Source organism: Cystoisospora suis (genome assembly GCF_002600585.1).
Source record: "Cystoisospora suis strain Wien I chromosome Unknown contig_4673, whole genome shotgun sequence".
NCBI lineage: Eukaryota > Apicomplexa > Conoidasida > Eucoccidiorida > Sarcocystidae > Cystoisospora > Cystoisospora suis.
In genome coordinates this window covers 1,003-19,938 of record NW_027157465.1, presented here as the reverse complement: position 1 = coordinate 19,938, position 18,936 = coordinate 1,003, and the positions used below count along the sequence as shown (strand labels likewise).

General features: G+C 54.1%; 2 protein-coding genes across 2 annotated transcripts; one reads left to right on the top strand and one right to left on the bottom strand.

Moving 5' to 3' along the window:
• Positions 1-99: 99 nt before the first annotated feature.
• CSUI_008365 (nucleoside transporter protein) lies at positions 100-4,582 on the bottom strand. Its single transcript, XM_068068499.1, has 2 exons — positions 3,303-4,582; positions 100-3,056 (listed from the first exon to the last, which is right to left on the bottom strand). The coding sequence occupies exons 1-2, from the start codon at positions 4,057-4,059 to the stop codon at positions 2,239-2,241; spliced, it is 1,575 nt and encodes a 524-aa protein (XP_067919523.1). The 5' UTR covers positions 4,060-4,582; the 3' UTR covers positions 100-2,238.
• A 1,413-nt stretch (positions 4,583-5,995) lies between these two features.
• CSUI_008364 (protein phosphatase 2c domain-containing protein) lies at positions 5,996-17,603 on the top strand. Its single transcript, XM_068068498.1, has 8 exons — positions 5,996-9,287; positions 10,243-10,363; positions 11,152-11,253; positions 11,872-12,117; positions 12,846-13,024; positions 13,770-13,881; positions 15,606-15,827; positions 16,517-17,603. Exons 1-8 carry the CDS (start codon positions 7,248-7,250, stop codon positions 16,738-16,740), a joined length of 3,246 nt encoding a protein of 1,081 aa, XP_067919522.1. The 5' UTR covers positions 5,996-7,247; the 3' UTR covers positions 16,741-17,603.
• Positions 17,604-18,936: the final 1,333 nt, after the last annotated feature.

Below are 18,936 nucleotides of genomic sequence, written 5' to 3'. Positions count from 1 at the left end.
CCGAGTCCTCAATAGAGCTGCCTGGTTGAATTACAGCTTTCCGAAAGCCGCGCCACATGGAGACGGCGACCTTATACCAGTTCGCTGTGAACACCACGTTCGGGCAACCACCTCTACACGATATGGACATTGCCACAGAACTATGAACTGCACATCCACCTACTGTCCAAGTGACGGGAAGGGCGAGCCTCTCGGCGGGGACGGCTGCTGTATGTTCGGGATGCCAGTGCGACAAAGCAGATGTGGGGAATATACTATACGCCGCACACGACAGAACGTGAGAAACATCCTCTCTACTGGTGTTTACCGGACAAGTGAGCACAGCGGGCCTATTTCACAGCCCTGTCCATTCCGCAGCAGAAAACCTGCCCGGAACACGCCCCACACTAGTATAAACTCTTGCCCTTCCCACTGGAGTAACCACCCATTGCACAACCAAAACAACGCCCATAGTTCAAGGCAGAGTGCTTCCCGCGATGCACAAGCAGCCACTTTCGACTGCCCGCACACTAACCGGCGAATCAGCGGCTGTTCCCCGGAGCAACCCTAGCAACAAGATGCAATGACACACTTCTTTTCCTATTCGCGAAAATAATTGTCGGTAGCCATGCATAGCAACGCAACGTACGAAGCCTGTATAAGTGCGCCCACCATGGTGTTGCCCTCCACTTTAGGAACGCTAGAGGGTGTGACCACTCTTGCCTACCAAGTGCGCGAACTGTATATATAACGCACCACACGGCAGTTGCCACATTTTCTTACACTGCCCGTCCAGCTGAACATCTGCGAGGCATCAGTATGCACACTGTGACAAAATGCCGCCCAGAAAACGTGCATATCTGAACGTAGGTGTACAATGAACGACAAAGACAATCAAACTAGTCTACAAGGGACTATCTCTGCGACAGAGTGCCCACACAAAACGTGCGATTCGTGCTGTGGAAACCGAGTCGAGGCGAAGGTGCCAAGACGGTCGTTTTCACCGCTGTACAACGTGCAACACCCTGAACCCGAGCTACAACCCCTACCAACTGCTACGCCAAACCTGACACGAAGTACTCTGAAACGTCCTGCACGACCGACAAAATCAGCGCAGCGCCATTAACCCGTAGCCGACGGCTGATTACAGCGGCGCAGTTATCTCACCCCACGCTTTGTGCTCGGAAAGGCGCCAGAGAACTCACATCGCCCACTGTACTCTGTTCATGAGGACCAGTTCGAGTCCGGACTGTCGGGGAGCCCCTCCATCACAAACTGACACCACTGCAGGCTTGGTTCCCCTAATTCCCATAGTGTACACGTAAAGGACCAAGCCGAAACAATCCCCCCCTGGGTTCAAAAATGCTATCATATACATCCCGCAACCACCATACACTCAAGCAACTGATTTGCGGTGTGGTGACACCGGACGCGAGCGTCCAATGAGGGAAGCATTTTCCCCCCCTTGTTGGTAGCCGGGAAAAAAGCTAAGACGCACCGCTTGCTTCTAAAAGCTGGTCATGTCCTGTCATAACGGAACTTCAGGCAAGATCACGATATGCCTTCCCTCCCGTGTGAGGAGTAGAAATCTCTGAGATGAGAGAAGTAAGAAACAGCATTTTCAACATGCACTGTCCAAGCGGCCCACTGGCAGCGTATGGCATCATTAAGCCCTCACGCCATTACGACAAACAGAAAACATTTCGGCGCTAGGCGAAGATCACCCCCTTGTGCATGTAAACAAGTAAATGTCCAACAAAGCACACGCCAAGGACACCACTACGAAGTGCACCGTCAATATCTTTTCGGGATGGTTTTTTTTTCCTTCCCCTTCCGCAAAAAAAGCCAAATCAAGACCGGACAGCAACCGTTCCATTGACGAACTAATCGCGCGGACACGCCATTTCAACTAAAATGCCCTTTAGGTCTCTACGGACCGAAGGTATCCAGGATACACCTTCTCACTCGGAAAGCGGGAAGACGCTGCGCAGGCATCTGCGTTGAGACTTTCAACAGACACCTTGATGCGGACAAGAACAAAATGCAGTCGTTACTCGCTACGAAGATCCACGTCCTCGCTAATGGCACGGCACCGCACAGGAACGCTAGACGGTGCACTCTACTTCGGAAGAGGGCAATTATCATCTTAACTCGCACAAAAAGAAGGGTGCTTGCCTCCGCCAGAGTCACGCAACCAATACTCACGGTCCTGAGCGATGAGCGGGTAAGGGAAAGATACGAAGACGCTGAGGTATCCGGTCAATACGCAAGGGCGATGTATAAGCCGGCCAGGATCCCAAGACTAAGACCAATGACGCAAAGAGAACTGGTTATGCCTTTCTCCTCCTCCCTGACAAAAATTATTGAGTAGATGAAGCTGAGAGTGCAAAACCACCCGTGTGTGTAGGCGAAGAAAAACAGCACCAACGCGTACCACCAGAAGTCATTCACTACCGTGGTGTCCATCAACTTATAGCCAAGTACGAAGGGAACATAGAAGATGATTCGGGAACAGGAAAGCGGCAACAAGAGCTTGGGGTTCATCATTGTCCATCCGAACCATCTTTTGCTGACGCGGTTCAAATCCGGGCTAATTCTCCCAAGAAGCTCCCCTAGAGACCACACACCGAAAAGGATGATGAAGTGGTTCGGTACCTGCTGGTTGTAATGCCAGCCTACCGGCCCCAGCTTCGGAAAATTGTTCATGGAGACGAAGAAGAGGACAGTCACTGCCACAATATATTGCCATGTCAGCCCCCAGTACACACGCCACGGCCTTTTCCCCGATGTCTCAACAGCGTCTCCGTCATCTGTTGCAACCGGTGTGAACTTGGACACCTTTCCTGTCTCCATGTCTGATTCAACTGTCTTGTCAGCAGAGGGATTAAAAGGATCATGTGCGCGTGGCCTTGAGATTTGCCAGGAGAAAAGGATCAAGTACAGTACCGCCGTTGCGGCACAGAACATGTACGATGCCCAAACCTGCTTAGTGAGACCCTCTCGCGTTTCCATATCAAAGCAGACGAAGGAGAAGAAAGTGTTCATTGCGAAAGCAAGCATACCCGCTGCTCCTTGACCTGAAGGAAGAAAAAGCCCCAGACAGCATGCTGTCGCAAATGTGAAGGGCTACACTAGAGTTACGTGGACCGGGGAGCTACGCGGTACTCAGGAGTCAGAGCTTCACCTAGAGTTATGCCTCAGCCGTACTGCCAGGTGCTCTCTTCGCGGCGAAGTTCAAGTCGCAGCGCCGCGGGGGGGACAGCCTGCTGGTATAGCTAACCCTTTCTACAAAGCGATTATAAAGACACTGCGGAAATACTCACCTACGGAGATAAAGCCAGCGAAGTTGGTCGGAAGACTGCCGGCATACGGGTAGCCAGCACCTTGAAGGACGCCAGAAGAAATCCCAAGGAGAAAGCAGATTAGATGCATGGCAGCCAAGGCGCCCTTCTCCGGTAGATACGCCAGTGCAGGCGGCATCAAGACGAAAGCTACTATATTCATCCCGCCACCTGCATAGAAGAATGACTTTTTCGGCGTGGCTGAGCCACACCAAAGAAGCACAACCTGGACGCCGACGCAAGCAGCCTGGAACATGGCTAAAAGAGTATTGCCCCAATCACTTCCGGAGAAGTAGTGCTTCGTGACGTACGGGCCTACGTTCAGGGTAACATACCAAGCCATGAGGGTGTTGATTCCCAGAGCGATAAAGAGAGTCGCTGCCAGGACAAAGTCTCCCCTACTAAGCTGTTCACTTTCGGCAGCTAAGCCCTCCTTCGCCCCCCCTGGGGAAGTCGACGGAGGAAAACTGTCTGTCAGCTTGCTCCTGGGGTGTGCGTCCACGTCGCCGCCCCAATGATCCCCCGGAGCAACGGAACCACCCTTCCTCGAGGGAGACTGCGGTCCGTCGCCACTATTGGTCGCCGCCAAAGAAGAACACGGTGGCGCCATCGAAGACGTGGAGAGGGAGTCCATGTGCTTTACACCAGTCACTGCTGAGGACGGGCTCCCATCATAGTTCGCTGCGCACCCCGGAGGTACGGTGGTTGCGGGGGACGTTTCAGGTGCAACGGCAGCCATATCACAAGAGTACGAAGAACAAAGTCGAAGCTAGCCTGGATGCACGTAGCAAAACTGACAGTGACGCCAACAAAATAAGAGCTCTGACCCCGCTCAAGAAAACGAAGCCCCACACTTTCGCACACCGGGGACACAAGGCACAAAATGCGTGGAGAGGCCGTAATAGGGAACAAGACAGAAACTTCCCGAACACGGAGTTTCCAGCGGCGCGAACTGACGCAGAAGACTGACAACGTAAAGGTGCCACGTAAATGAACGCACAACCTACTCTGGTGTATGGTACACAGGGTCTTGTTCCTGATTGTCCTGCCTTGCTACTCTCGTGCCAGCGCAACTACATGAATGGCTGCATACGACGAACATTGAAATTACAACCAACCCCACTCGCGGACCAAAATGCGAAAGACAAAAAAAAGAAGGAAACGTAGGCCAGTAACTGCTCGACGCTGCGGACCCTGTTCCCCAGGGAAGTTCGGACGCTTATCCGGAGAGATGGTAGACCCGACAAACGGAGCCAGATCCCCCTGTGGGAAGCGTTGCCTTCCCCGCACGTTGGTGGTCCGGCCGGGGTCGCTTCTGCTTTGGAAGCGGTTAGAGACGGAGCTGCTTTGTCCACTCCATGCACTACAGTTCGAAACAACGTCCAGCAAGGGTTTCCTTCGTCAAAGCACGGTTCCTTCTGTCTTTGCCAGGTGCCCCAGTCGAGTGCGCGACGAGTGCGTCCAGCATCGACTTCGTCTCTAGCCCAAGCTCTTATCGCTTTCTTGGGGGACACACAGCCCGCCCGACTTTAGGGAAGAAGCCGCTTGATCTCCACCAGGGTGGTGGCTTCCTTGCAAGCACCTTGCACATTCGTAGACGAGATCGACAGCGCAAGCGACCCTCCATGCCAACAGCGATTCAACAGTCCCTCTCACCAATAATGGTCCGCCCCTTCCAGATATATGCGGCCCAGCCGCCGTACGTGGCAGGCCTATCAATGTGAACGACTGTGGAAGTGGTCGAACCCGAGCAATACTGACGCTACGTAGTCGTAGTGCTCGCACGTGGCTGAGCGGAATCCCGCCAAATACACGGGGATCGCTGTCAGACGATGTCTCTGCTTTTTTCCGTGGGGGTGAGATGCAACACAGTTGATTCCTACTAAGCTGTATTTCCCGTTCCAGTCTGCGTCGCACTCCAGCCGTCACAGGGAAGTCTCTACCGCGGGCAGCATACTACGTACGTCCTGCGTGTGTCGGGTATCTTCGCAGTCCTGGCGCCCACCACGCCTGTCGGCGTTATCAACACTAAAGACTATAAAGGCCGAGCCACTACAGGCAACAGATTCCCGCTTCCGCTACCACGTAACACATATAATGAGGCTGCGTACTAAGCGCGCACCGATGGCCGTCCGGGTTCGGCGCTCAGACTGCTGATCTTGAGATGTTGCTGTGCTTTTTGGGCACAGCAAAGCAAGGCGATTGCGGTAGACGAGTTATCAACTCAGTGGCTGCTCCGTCAGATGAGGCGGCAGCGCAAGGTGACGCCGGTGAAGGAGCCAGCACCTGCGTGGTGGTTGGTGCGAATGAAACGACAGCGACACTCCAGTCGCCGACTCGCCTACACCGTCTCTCAGGGGAGCGCCTTCTCGTTCTTTCCAGCCTTTTCACCGCTATATTCCACCCGAGCTGAAGAAGCTGCGAAAGTACTGCCAGAGGGGCGTTAAACGCACTTCCGCCGGGGTCCGTTCTTTCACGCAGTGGCAGCGATGCGGCAGGTTTCCCAGCAGCACCCAAGTGGGGCTGCAGCCTGGATCTATGTTTTGTGTGGACGGGAAAAGCAACTTCACGTCTGTTCTAGGCCCCAGCAAGACTGCAGTTTCTCTTGTCAGCCTTTTAATTTGCCTGCTTGTTTCTCACGCCACACAGGTCCGTAGCAACCTTCCCCCCGTAACCGCCACGCACAAAGGGCTTGTGCCCGGGTGCGTCGGGCTCCGCAACCAAAATTTCCTCTGTTCCTTACCATACCCTATAGTCGGCTACAGAAAAGAAGCCTTACAAATCCCTGCGCCATGCGGCTTTCCCCGTACGCAAGCCACTTGCCGCATGACTAGAAGGGAGCCTACAGTGTCGAAGCCCCAGCGACCGTATGCCACGAACCCTGGCATTCGTGGGCACCGGCTGCAAGGCCCGCCGCTGGTGGTCGCGGAGGAGGCCGAACTGCGCTTAGAAGATGTCTTTTTCCCGACAGAACACCGACTGCAGTGACTTCTCTTCGCCGGAAGTTGTTTCAGGTGATAGCTGGTCCCTTTTCCTCACCGTCCTTTCTGCTACAAGGGGTTATAAAGCGTCCAGGGCCGCAGTCCGCGTTGCCGGTTGCGGACTTCCGCGGTCTTTCTCCGGTGGACGGTCGCGACAGTTTTTCCGCAGAACCCCGAAAGTCGGAAGTCAGCCAGACAACCCTGTGCTTTGGCGTCTGTTGCTTTACCGTTGCTGTACCTGACGGCTATGAACTATCGTCACGCTTTTCGCGGACAGAACTGGGACCGCGACATTCGCGAACGATGCCCAAATTGCTTTTTGTCCGCCCCTCTTGGCTCGCATGCAGTGTGCCCGAGTCGGCTCCGGTCGGCTACGGAAGCCAGGGCCGTCGTAGCTCAGGGTCTAGTCCATCCAGAAAATCGAAAACTGAAGGATCCAAGTTGCTATGCTTCTACGCGGCGGAAGACTGATGACACCCCGCACAGGAGACGTCCCGGTTCCGGTTTCATCCTCCTGCCGACCCGTAGCCGCTGGCCTCGACGCACAGGGGGGCCCCACTTACTCTTCACTGTAGTCTGGCCCATCGGGTGAGCTTCACTTAGACGTCCCAATCCGGGGAGTGGAAACCTGCTGCGCTGCCATGGGGGATGGTAGAGTAGCATCTTCGAGTGACTGATTTGTTTCTTAGTGCCGGTTGTAGTGCCGTCGAGGGGACAGAGGCCGGTACTAGAGCAGCTGGGTCACGCCGAAGGGCTCCGGGGTCAACCAGCCATCGCCTCCGCTTGATATCGCGCCGGAAGCGGAGGGGTAATTCTGTCTGCTTTGCTCCCAGCAGGAAACTTGGATGCAGCTTGCTCGCCGTCTATACGGGCAGGCTGATTCCGTATACTTTCCCGCCGCCGCCTTCATCCATCTCGGTTCTCGAGCCGTTTCTCTTCTACAAGCATGGAGTCCTCGCGTGGTCTCCGGTCTTCCCTCCCTTGTTGCACTCTTGTTTGCTCTTTCTCTGGAGTGCTCCGACTCTCTTTCACGTTTCTTGCGTCGCTTGCGTTCTTAACGGCAGGGACGGCGTCCTCCGACGTGATTCTCTCTCTGTCGCCCGCGTTGGGTGTCGCAAGCAGAGCGGCTGGGCCAAGCGGCAGTTCAAGAGTGTCCCAAGAGGCCTCACCAAGCCCTTCTGCGAATGTGGGGTTGGCGGACAGTTCTGCACAAGATAAGGAGACCTCGATACATGCGCTCCCAACCAGTCTTGGCGTTTCGGGAGCTGCATCGGAGCCTGAAGTAGACAACAAAGGATCATCGGTCTCGAGAGGACCTGGGTACAAGAAGCGGCTTGAGACAGCTCAAATATCGCAGCACGACCCGGTTGGCCCGGGAAGTCCTGCGTCACTTCTCGCCGCACTTCTGACGCTCGTTGACAACATTACAGAAGACGGCGGCCACGCAGTCGACAAAAGGGAACGACGCAGTACACTGCGAGGAAGGGAAAAGAATACACAGGGTACGGCAACTGAGACACGCGAGACGTCTGCTCTTTTCTCTGGAACCGAGAAACTTTCTTCAGTCCCATCTCACTCCCGTCGGCTTAGCGCCGAAGAGCCATTGACGGGAGACGTCTCTGGCTCGTCAGAAGGCGCTGAAACTCCGACGGTGGATGGTGCCGTGCCGGCTGGAGACAATGGCGTCGGACAGCCGAGCAGAGTCAGCGGTACAACCGAGCCGGTCGTGGGGCAGCCTGGACAGCGCCCGAGCAGTGAAACTCCGACTACTGAGGAGGCGCACAGCGCCATCGAATTCCCCTCGCAAAAAAGTGCGGCGGGTAGTACGGAATCAAGACAGACGGGAGGTCTCGACGTTGAGGGAGCAGCCAACAAGCCGGTGGTGGTACCGAATGATCCAGACCGGAAAGACGAAAGTTTGTCGGAGTGGCCGGCAGAAAGCAGTGCAGGGGGTAGTGCGGAATCAGATCAGGCGGGAGGTCTAGGCATTGAGGGAGAATCCAACGACCCCGTGGTGGTACCGAATGATCCAGACCGGGAAGACGAAAGTTTGTCGGAGTGGTTGGCAGAAAGCAGTGCAGGGGGTAGTGCGGAATCAGGTCAGGCGGGAGGTCTAGGCATTGAGGGAGAAGCCAACGACCCCGTGGCGGTACCACATGATCCAGACCAGGAAGACGAAAGTTTGTCGGAGTGGCCGGCAGAAAGCAGTGCAGGGGGTAGTGCGGAATCTGGACAGGTGGGAGGTCCAGGCATTTTGGGAGAAGCCAAGGACCCCGTGGTGGTATCGAATGATCCAGACCGGGAAAACGAAAGTTTGTTGGAGTGGTTGGCAGAAAGCAGTGCAGGGGGTACTGCGGAATCTGGAGAGGCGGGAGGTCTAGGCATTGAGGGAGAAGCCAGCGACCCCGTGGTGGTACCAGATGATCCAGACCGGGAAGACGAAAGTTTGTCGGAGTGGCCGGCAGAAAGCAGTGCAGGGGGTAGTGCGGAATCTGGACAGGTGGGAGATCCAGGCATTTTGGGAGAAGCCAAGAACCCCGTGGTGGTACCAGATGATCCAGACCGGGAAGACGAAAGTTTGTTGGAGTGGTTGGCAGAAAGCAGTGCAGGTAACATTGCGGAATCGGAGGAGGCGGTGCATTCCGGCAAAGAGGAAGGAGGCACGCGCTTTGGGGCCGTAGTAAACGACTCAGCTCGAGACGGCGGAACTTTTCCCGGCTCTTCGGCGGCAGGCAGTGTTGAGGACGGTACGGGCGCCGAGGAGGCGGTCGCAGCCACCGAGGAAGAAAGTGCCGATCGCGGGACTGTAGTGAACAGCACAGCCGGAGAGGATGAAATTCTTGAAGGGGCTGTCGACGAGGATGATGAGGAGGAGGACTCTCACCCAGTGGACGATCCAAAGCAAAAGCTCTTTGTTCAGTTTGAGGGGGGCCATGCGAGAACGGTTGCCGCGACAATGGTTGGGCGTCGGCCTACTGATGAGGATGTAAGAATACTCATTTGCCTCCACAGATGTTCGAACGAGAGCTGGACTCGTCTGCACCGTCAATGTTCGCACGGGGTAGTGTGTAGATTTCACTTTTGTAAGCGGTGTATGATGAACGATACACCCGCGAGTTTTCACATGGCCTAGCACTAGATGATTGCGTGTGGCCGCTGTGTTCCCTCTGTCGTTTTCGTCAGTGTGGGGACATAGGTTCGGGTGTACAGGGCTTTCCGCTTGACGCTGAAGTACCCGCACGCCGGACGGGCAGAGAAAAACTGAGCGGCCTATCCGCATCGTTCTCGTGCCATGTTTTCTTCTCGGGAAGGGGAGTACTCACCCGGGCAAGGCCGCACGCTGACCAAGTTGTTACGGCATTCCCGTACATCGGGCTGCAGTTACACCAGTCTTTCTTCTTACGTATTCTTTTGACGGGCGGTCTAGAGCAAGTTGTCTGATGACGCCGTGAAGTTCTACTTAGGAAGTCGTTTAATTCGCTTCGCGTCGGTCTATAGCTGGTGTTTCCCGACATTTTCAATACAGACACATCTGCCGGAGGGTCGCCAGAGTGCACCACACCCTAGGGCACTGGTCGGCGACCATAGGTCGTCTTCTAGGAGGCGCGAGTACAAAGCGCACGACTCCCGCGCGAGTCTGTAGCGCTAACTCGCGCCGAGCAGAAGATGCTACAGCCAGTATGCACGAGTACGGGTTTTGAGTCTCACCGCTCGTCGGACTTCTGGAGCGAGGAGGGCAGAAAGCTGTCTGCTTGTACACTGGACGCAGTTGCACAACCCGACAAACCACTTTCAAATCGTGGTAATCGGAGATGTTTTTCTAGGCCCCCCTCCAACTCTCCAGGGCGGCCCCCCAATGAGGTTTATAAGGTCACGGGGTCGCGCCAGACAATCTCCACCGCACATTAGCAGTGTGTGTGATGTGTTGTCCCGCCGGGTAGGCTATAGCCGTCCACGTTCCTTTGAAGCACGTCCCAAAAGCCTTCCTTCAAGCTGTCTTCGATGGTCACGGAGGCTCCGAGACGGCCGAATTCCTTGCAGCAAACGTCAGAAAGTACTTCGGTAAGCACTTCGCGGGTGTTCTGTGACTTTTCTCGTATCCGCCCAAGTCTGGCCTCGACGCCATCCTGATTCAACCGTCCCCAGTTTCTCTCCCCAGTTCGTCTCTTGCCTTCTCCGCTCGGCCACGAAGTAGGGCGCGTGAAGTGTATCTTGGAGGGCACTTGAATGCGCTCGGAGCAGCAGGCGGAGTCTAGCGGCGAAACAGATGTGGTTGCAACTAAACAAGGTTTGGCGGTTATAACGCCTTCGAGTGTCTTTCGGGGCACTCTTTCAGTTCGGTTTTGTTTGCTTTGGCCCCTGGGAATCAGGAGTTCTAGAGCAGGTGGTGATTTGCCGCTGCTGAGTGAAATTCAGTCGGATAGTGTACGGTGACACGCGTGACGAGACTCACGTGGGCCCGAAAAATGTGGTGTTCGAGGATAGAACGTTGTGTCAGTTGTGACGTACTCGTACGGGCCTTGCGCCTCCAACGCGTCCACCCCATCTCGCTTCAGTGTCGTCCCTCTTGGGCACGCTTTTTGGACAAGAACTACAGCCGAAGCAGGTGCACCCACATTCGAACAGACAAGTGTCTAGCTCGTGAAGGCCGCGGCTACGCCACCGATAACGTCGTACCCCGATGTCGTTCCTGAAACGCGTCCGTGTGACGCTTTTTACCACTGCGGGATTTCTCGGACTGGACCATCTCGCTCTCTACGTGGTAACTTCTCTCGTTGACTGCGTCCCCTTTTCACGTGCTCCCTCGATTTGTGCGGAAGGGCTGACGGTTCTGTGACTGTTTTGTTCAGGTAGCTTGAAAGACCTCAAACCAGCCTCGATAACATCAGCGTGCGCGGCTCTGGACAAAGCAATTGTTGAACTTCCCGAAGTTGGCTGGTCTGGTTCCACTGGTGAGCCCTCGGGTTCTTCAAGTGAAGCACAGTTCGGGTATTTGAACAGTCCGGGCACGGTGTGGCAACATCCGTTTTTGCAGCGCAGAGCGTGCTCGCTGTACAATCACGGGAAATCTGCCCTTGGCTAGGGAGCATCACCAGCTTTTCTTCGTGACGAACTACTTGATGTTGACGGGCGGCTTCTCGTCCGTCGCGCCGTGGGTGCGTTGTTTGGGTTAACTCGATGTGGGACTAGCTTCAGATCTTTTTTCTTTCTTGCGTACACAATGCTTTTTTAGCACACGGGCGCTGTGGTGTCCTGGCTCTTCGCAGAGACCGGAGGAGCGTAGCCAAGGGTGTTTCAGCTTTTCTTTGCTTGCAGGTAGTCACCGGCGCCGTCCACTCCGAGGCATTGTGTGGCATGTTTCTCAGATGTCTAAGATAGCTGGGAGGGTACTGGGCACTATGCCCGGTATATCGTAGCCACCCGAGAGTTCGCGCACCCCTCTTCAAAACGTGGCAGTGGTTCGGCTTATCGGTTGCATGGAGTGAGCCAAATGCATGTAGGGCGCAAATAGTCTAAGGAGATCCGACATGCCTACGGTGGTATTGCATGCGCTGCACTGCATTATTCAGGAGTTTTGGTCTTCACTGAATTGGTTGAGCAACCACAAGAGGTGACGGTAGCCGGCCGCGAAATCGTCCCGCAAGACGATGTGGCGAACGCGTTCTTCCCTTTGGAGGATCTCATCTGTCAAGACGAAATGACAACTGCCTTGCGCACAAACAAGCCTGTTCCTCCGTGTGTCACACCAGCAGGTGTGGAGCGTATGACTATCGGTGTGGACGATATTCTGTTCAAGGTTACCGTAGCCAACATCGGTGAGTACACGCAGCGCCTTCTTGTCACTGCGTTCAAAAGTATTTTTCTGGAGTGGTGAAGCAGGATTGTGTGAGGCAGCGTCTTTCGTTTCTACACTCCGTTCTACCGGCACGCTCTTACCTACACCGCCTTCATTGGTGGCGACTTGTCCCGGGGAGTGTTTTTCAGTTGTATAGGGGGTTTGAGCCTTCGAGACAGTGTACCCGACTGAATACCCGGGGAGCAATTATTTCTCCAGTTATGTCTCCTCCGTGTGCCCCCATCACTTAGAGCAAAAGGGCTGCAGAGCGAAGGGAGTTCAACCCCTGGAGTCGAGTTGGATCGGGCGAGCGCAGACCAACAGAACGCTCCCACGCTTGCAGCGGTTCGTCGCTCACATGTCCCTGTCAGAATGCAACTCCACAGCCTCACTGGTCTCTTGGAGCCACACGAAGACGGATATGCCGTATCAAAAGCGGGGCCACCGAAGAGAGAAGCTAGTGGGACAAAAGATCGGTGCAGGTCAAACTGTGCATGTTTGTTTTGCTATTGGTCTGGCAGTCGCATTGCTTATTCTGAAAAAATGTGATTGTCGAAGCCACCGGCGGGTAAAGTCGGTTTGCAGATCCATTTTCTCAGGTGTCCGTACACGGGAAAGTCGGCGTGCAGCAAGTTCTGACTGCGCGGAAGTATAGTAACCTGCGAATATTGAGAGCTGAATGTCGTGTGACCGTAACCTGTGCAACAGGAGATTCTCGGGCGTTGCTTCTCCATTCGGATGGCACGTACACTCGTCTCTCCAGAGATCACAAGCCAAACGTACCATCAGAGGCAGCTCGGATCCTCACAGCGGGAGGATTTGTTGACTACACTGATACGTTCCGCGTCAATGGAGTCATATCGCTGGCGCGTGCCTTTGGAGACAGAGTAAGCTGCAGTATGGGGACAACACTCGCTTTCCGGCGCGAGGAAGTGTCCGCGTACAAATCCAGTCTGTTCCTGGGCATAGACCGCACATACGTATCTCTGTGTACGCGCCTGTAAGGATAGATAGAAAGGCGTCTGCGAAGGACTGCCGGTGTCCTCCTTTCAACGATGTCGCCGGCTTCTGATACGTCTGTACAACTGCAGTGAACTTCGAAAACGACTTCTCACTCACAGAGGACGGGAGAGAGACGCAGCCGGAAAGGAGAAACCCTGGGTTTAGTCTCTACTGTTTCAGCTTCTCATAGCTATGCTTTACACGAGAATATCATCGCAGTGTAAACATGTAGGCAGGAGCCCGCGAACGCTGTCGTCGTTGGAGCAAGTTCGCCGTTTTGAAAGTGAGCATTAGCTGGGGCATGCAACTGCCTGTGTCATTTTGCTTGCACGCCCCTTGTGGCCCCCTCCAAATAATACAACTACTACTTTCAGGGCAACGTGGCAGTCTCATGTACAACGGTCCCGGCGTGAATGTAGGGACACTTGACAGTGTATTGGCATCGTGGCCGCTGGACTTCCCTGAACGTATCGCTCTTAGTTTAATATCTCCCTACAGCTAAGTGATTTGCCGAAGATTTATATTAGTAGCTCCCCAATTCATGTGAGACCGAGTCAGCCGTCGCTCGCGTGTAGTTTTCGTTATTTCGCGTCCTTTGTAGGAGGGCTCTTGCCACATTTCTGCCTGTAGGAAATGAAGATGAACCCCGACCTTTCGGCGGAGAAACAGCTTCTTGTTGCAGTCCCTGAAGTTCGGTCCTTCTATGCGCGCACTTCAGACGTTCTCCTCGTCGCATGCGATGGTAAAGAAAAAGAACGGCTTGGCACTACGCCTTCGCGTTTCGGCTGACGTGTGGCCTGGCGTTTGTGAGGGTCACACAAGCGGTCCGGTTGTTTCTCTTTTCGGTCCCGCACAGGGAAAGAGAGTACACAGAGGAGCACGAGGGACGAGAATGCTCCGCGGTGTCTTGTTCAAGATCTAAGTTTACATCCGCGGATCAAGGCAGGTGGACCTGCCATTCACGAAAGTTGGTAGCTAGACTGTTGCCAGGTGACCGGATGTCGATAACAGCTACTGTATTTTGACTTGAGTGTAAGCACGAGTATAACGTTTCCTTCGGTACTGTTGCTTATACGTAAATGAGTAGGATTCGATACTCTCGGTTAATAGGCCGGCTAAGCACAGAATGCACGTGGAATTACTAGTTGCATCGTCGACTGTTGGACGCATTGCTTTGCGGCTTGTTATGACGAGCCACAATGGCAATGCGTACAACGACGTACGTCTAGTGACCACTCTCATTCGTGCTGCCTGGAGACTCGTTTTTTGCCGCCTGCTGCTCCGGAAAGAGGCCGAGATAGCGCTCGCTTCTCCTCGTAGACGGCTTATCGAATTGTATATTGCTTCTGTAACCAGTATTGTGGTCTTCAGTGTTCTACACACCGACGAAGTGATTTGTACCCAACAAGAACTGAATAGCTGAATCGGATACAGATTGCATTGCACGGTGGGTGAACGTGTTGAGTGTTCTTAGCACACAACCTTAATGCACTAAAAGACAGCTAATCTATATGAACGATCTGGCACCCATCTAAGGTCAGCAGGGAGCCAAGCGAAAGGCTCGCCTTGTCACATGCTAATAATAGAGGCGACTCCGAATGCCTTCGTATAGCTGTCTCACAGCACAGTCATAAGACATACGACCTAACCGCACGGCTGCACCAACGTGCTGTCGAAGATTCTGTTCTGTATGGATCTATCTACTTCAAGAGGGGATTGTCTGGGGTGGTGACTAAGATCAGCAATTAGATACCTGGCGTAGTTCCGCGTTGTGTCAGTTTCAATTGCCGTACTCGCTGGTATGGCTTTATTCAGTTGGCCTTGTACCTGTATGGCAAGTAGCTATTCCACTGTGAGTTTTTTAGACGAGCGGCTCTTAGCTTTCTTTCATTGTTTTCTTTGAAGCTATAGTTGAAGACGCCATAGAGACAGCATCACACCACACTGTTATACCGTAATTGGTGTCTCGTTCTTGGTGTCTTCAGGTGCTATATGAGCCACAAATGGCGACCTTGTATACAATGCTTACAGTATGCTTGGAGATACTTTTTCACGTATCATACCTGGATCAGGTCGTTAGTTCGAATCTTCTACGACGTATCTGCTTCTTTGCTTCTTCGGCGATTTCTCTCGTCTTCATGTGTATGTGTATGTGTCCGTTGGATTTGAGTGCCGCACCTCAAAGCTTTAAAAGGTGCGTACGGAACACACTATGGTAGACTTCTGGTATTCATCTTTTCGTTGGGCTAGGTGTTCTTTCGTAACACAGGGCGTCGCACGCGCGTGCGGACTAGACGGTGAAAGTGCGGGGCGGACGCACCCTGCTTAGGTAGTAGCGGCGTCTTGATGACTGTAAACAGCCGATCTCGCAATGAGTCAAAGCGTAGACCACTTAGCGAGAGCAGAGAAAGACACAGAACTTTGGAGCCTGGACAACAATATCTGCTGTTGCTTGCGTCTCTCTAGGTTTGTTCGAGCCCGACGAGATGACCCACGACTTCGTCGCCCGCCTGCTGTTCGCGGAGATTAAGCGAACGCCGGGACCGAACTATCAAAGCATTTTGAAGAATCTGTTAGACAAGGCGTACGAGCTGAACTCCGAGGATAACATTAGTGGGTTGATTTCCACCTTCAGTGCTACATCCATTGCGCCGCATTCGCAGCATTTCTTTGTTCTCAGTGGAACAGGTACGGGAACGGTCCGTCGGTTTCACTTGACGCGAAGGTGGGGGGGGGAGCATGCTCGGGCCCCTCAGTTGGCTCCGCTGCCCGACAGCTTGGACTTCGGTTGCGCTTCAGGTTTAGTCTTTTCAGCTTATCGGTGGCGGTGTGTGCTGTCGACAAGTCCTGAATGTTCGCAGCGCTGTCACGGTGTTGGCTGTCGCCACGTGTGCATATGGTGCGGCGCTTCTCCTTGCCGGTTCCTTGATCAGCGTTTTTGTCGCGAGCACTTCTCCTTCCGCACTGACGCATGAGCTGAAGGTGTTTCCTAGCCATTTGCAGAAGGACCAAGGAGGCGGGGGTCCAGACGAGACGCGGCTTGGCCAAGTTGTAGTATGAAGGCCAGGGCGGGGGAGAGTGGACAGTTTCCTCTTGGTGTTTTATCTACGTTGTCTAAAGGGAGCCATTAACGTATGCCGCCCCGTGATGTGTGTGTTCCTAACAGTTAGACAAATCAAGCAAAGCAGTCGCCCCGCGACACGTAACAGTGGCAGTGAGGCAGAGTGGTGTTTATATTATTCGCGGAGATGAGTTTTCTTATTTGATGTGCACATTGTCCTCCCGTCCGATTCTGGAATGTGGTCAGAGACGTGGGAAAGGGTGCTCATTGAGTGCCGCACTCTGTCAGGTTTTGTATATGCGGATGCGGTGCGCAGGGGAACCCATACCCGAAAGAAAGCGCGACTTTATTTTGAGCGATGACTCTTTCCAAGAGACACTCCTTCGAGACCCAGCTGCAGTGGTGAACAAAAGCAAATTTGTCGACGAGAGCTCGTCTGATGAGAGTATGTTTGACGAAGACGGAGCAAGTTCGGAAGACGCGGTAGACAGTGTACAAGGTAGCTCTGAAGGTCTCGAAGAAGACGGCGGCTCGAGGTGACTCCCGCTCGGACCGCGGGGCTGCTCGATGAGGGGAGACACTCGTGGCGGCGCACTGTTGTTTGTACAGCAAGGTGATAGACACCTTGAGCAGAGCACGGTTGAGCGAATTGTTTCAATGGGCACTGACTCTGGCCTCGTAAGCAGGCTGTTTCAACCATAGTGACATGTTTGGCGCCATGGAGGGTTCGCATATGTGGCAAGCCCTAGTTGGTGAAAAGATGAAGAAGTACCGGAACTGTAACGCACTTTTGAAAATGCAATGATAGCATTGACGCCCTGTTTGTTTTGTGTTGTATTAATAAGCGAAGTTCAGCTGGAAAGGACCTGTTCGGGGGTTGCTGGGAAACCTTTAGTATAGCGGTAGAGGTTTCTGTGGGAAGTCAACCACTAGCAGCGGACCAGCTGGGGGACCCGTACCGTCCCAGTGAAACGCGGTGAGAGGCTGTCCGGCGTGTGGTGCCGAACCTTCGTGGCTCAAAGCATACTTGTAGAAGTGTTCCCAGAGTCGCCGTACGATCCCCAGTTGGGAGGAGGAACAGTGGAGAGATGTCATCAAGTGCATGAGTGATGAGTATGTATAGATGATATACTTTTGGTAAGGTATCGGACAAGTACGCATGTATGCAGGTGCACGCACGAGTAACAACTGCTTGGACTCTTTCTTTGTCCCTGGTTAATGCATGTGGCCGGCAAAACGATTGAGGCGAGCCAGGAATTTTGCTCGAATCTTCTTTTCTCGGAAAGCCTATTTATTATCCATGTTGCGTCGTAGTCGTCTGTGGAGGACAGCTTAGCATGGTACGTGGATGTGTAATGAAGAGACGCGCGGGCGTTGCCGTGTGCACTTAAATGCATTGTTCCTTCGAAGAAATGGCACCGCTTCTGCCACTGCCCTGAACACCGCAGGCTGCAAAGGGTGAGGGGGGTTACGGACCATCCTCCGTCGGCAGTGGTACTATGAAGCAGAGTTGCGGTTTCTATGCACGCAGTTTCCGCAGGCCTTCCGTCTCCAGGAACGCTCGTGTCCGTCTATTGACGTGTCATGCAACCTGCTAACTATCTGTGCGCCAAGTCTTGAATTCGTGTGGTGACGAGACCGGTGTAGGGTTTGCTGTCCGGCGTCAAGGACCTGCCCTCAAAATTTCACGTGGACGAGCGGTATCGAGATATGCGGCTACTCTAGCGTAGAGGCAGTCCGTACCGGGTGATCAGGAGAGACGCGGGCTTGTTGACCGGAGCCCCGCACATCACCTAGACGGGGAGGGCCTACCTGGATGCCTTTTCCCTCTCGAAGTCCGCGGTGCGTCCCGCTATACGGTTCTACGGAGCCGCCGGCCGCGGTAGCATGCGCGTGGTGACACCAGCGAGTCCCCCCTCTGCAGTCGTATTCACGGAGGACTGGCAATGTGATCTAACAGTGCGTTTGCACCTGCGTACGTCTCAGGTTGGATTCAACGCAGCGGCTCTGCATTCGTGCTTACAGGGCTTTTGACCTAATGCAACTTGGCCCAGTCGTAGTACTGCAGTGATGGGTGCTCCATTCGCAACACGGCTATTAATGTCGAACTCATGGCGCCCTACGTTTCATTTCTCAATTTCTCCAGCCACACTAACGTCACCAGTCCATGAGTTTGAGAGCATGTCCAAGGCGTCATCTGAGGCAATGCTAGAGTCTCGACCCTCTGCCAAGCGCTGTGAGGAGAGCTGAGAGCCGACCTGGTGTCCCTTGCTCTGGACTTCTTGCATTGGCAACGGCTCACAAACGATGGAGCAGAGGTCGGCAAAGTGTCGGCCACTTGGATGCTTCAGTGGTTGCCGAGTTTTTCATAGGCGAATGCGGGCGGCCGCAAGTAAGGCTCCGTTCAAAGTAGGATTAATACGACAGCCTGCCCTCCGCACTGCAGAAGACTGACACCCGAGCTTGTATTCCACGTCTGACTCGCCGCGCGTCGCCCTCCAGTGGCAGCCTCACGAGCCTGTAGAAACGGAACCCTGTACTCGCAGCTAGGTCTTGCGATCACGGCCACATCTCCTTCACCGTCTCTGGCAGTGCGGGATGTCGAAGTATGTATGCTCCACACATCAATTTGGAAGAAAAATCGGAAGCGCTAACCGCGATGGCGGTCACACGAGCGCACCTCGTCCGCTTTGTGGCGAAGCACCGCATTCCGGAGACGCAAGTCGCGGCATGCAC

Excerpts from the sequence above, each read along its gene's own strand:
- CSUI_008365 (XM_068068499.1), bottom strand. The coding sequence starts at position 4,059 with ATGGCTGCCGTTGCACCTGAAACGTCCCCCGCAACCACCGTACCTCCG. Across the intron at positions 3,057-3,302 it reads CGCTGGCTTTATCTCCGTAG|GTCAAGGAGCAGCGGGTATG; the intron begins GTGAGTATTTCC and ends TTCTTCCTTCAG.
- CSUI_008364 (XM_068068498.1), top strand. The coding sequence starts at position 7,248 with ATGGAGTCCTCGCGTGGTCTCCGGTCTTCCCTCCCTTGTTGCACTCTT. Across the intron at positions 11,254-11,871 it reads TGGCTGGTCTGGTTCCACTG|GAGTTTTGGTCTTCACTGAA; the intron begins GTGAGCCCTCGG and ends TGCATTATTCAG. Across the intron at positions 12,118-12,845 it reads GGTTACCGTAGCCAACATCG|GAGATTCTCGGGCGTTGCTT; the intron begins GTGAGTACACGC and ends CCTGTGCAACAG.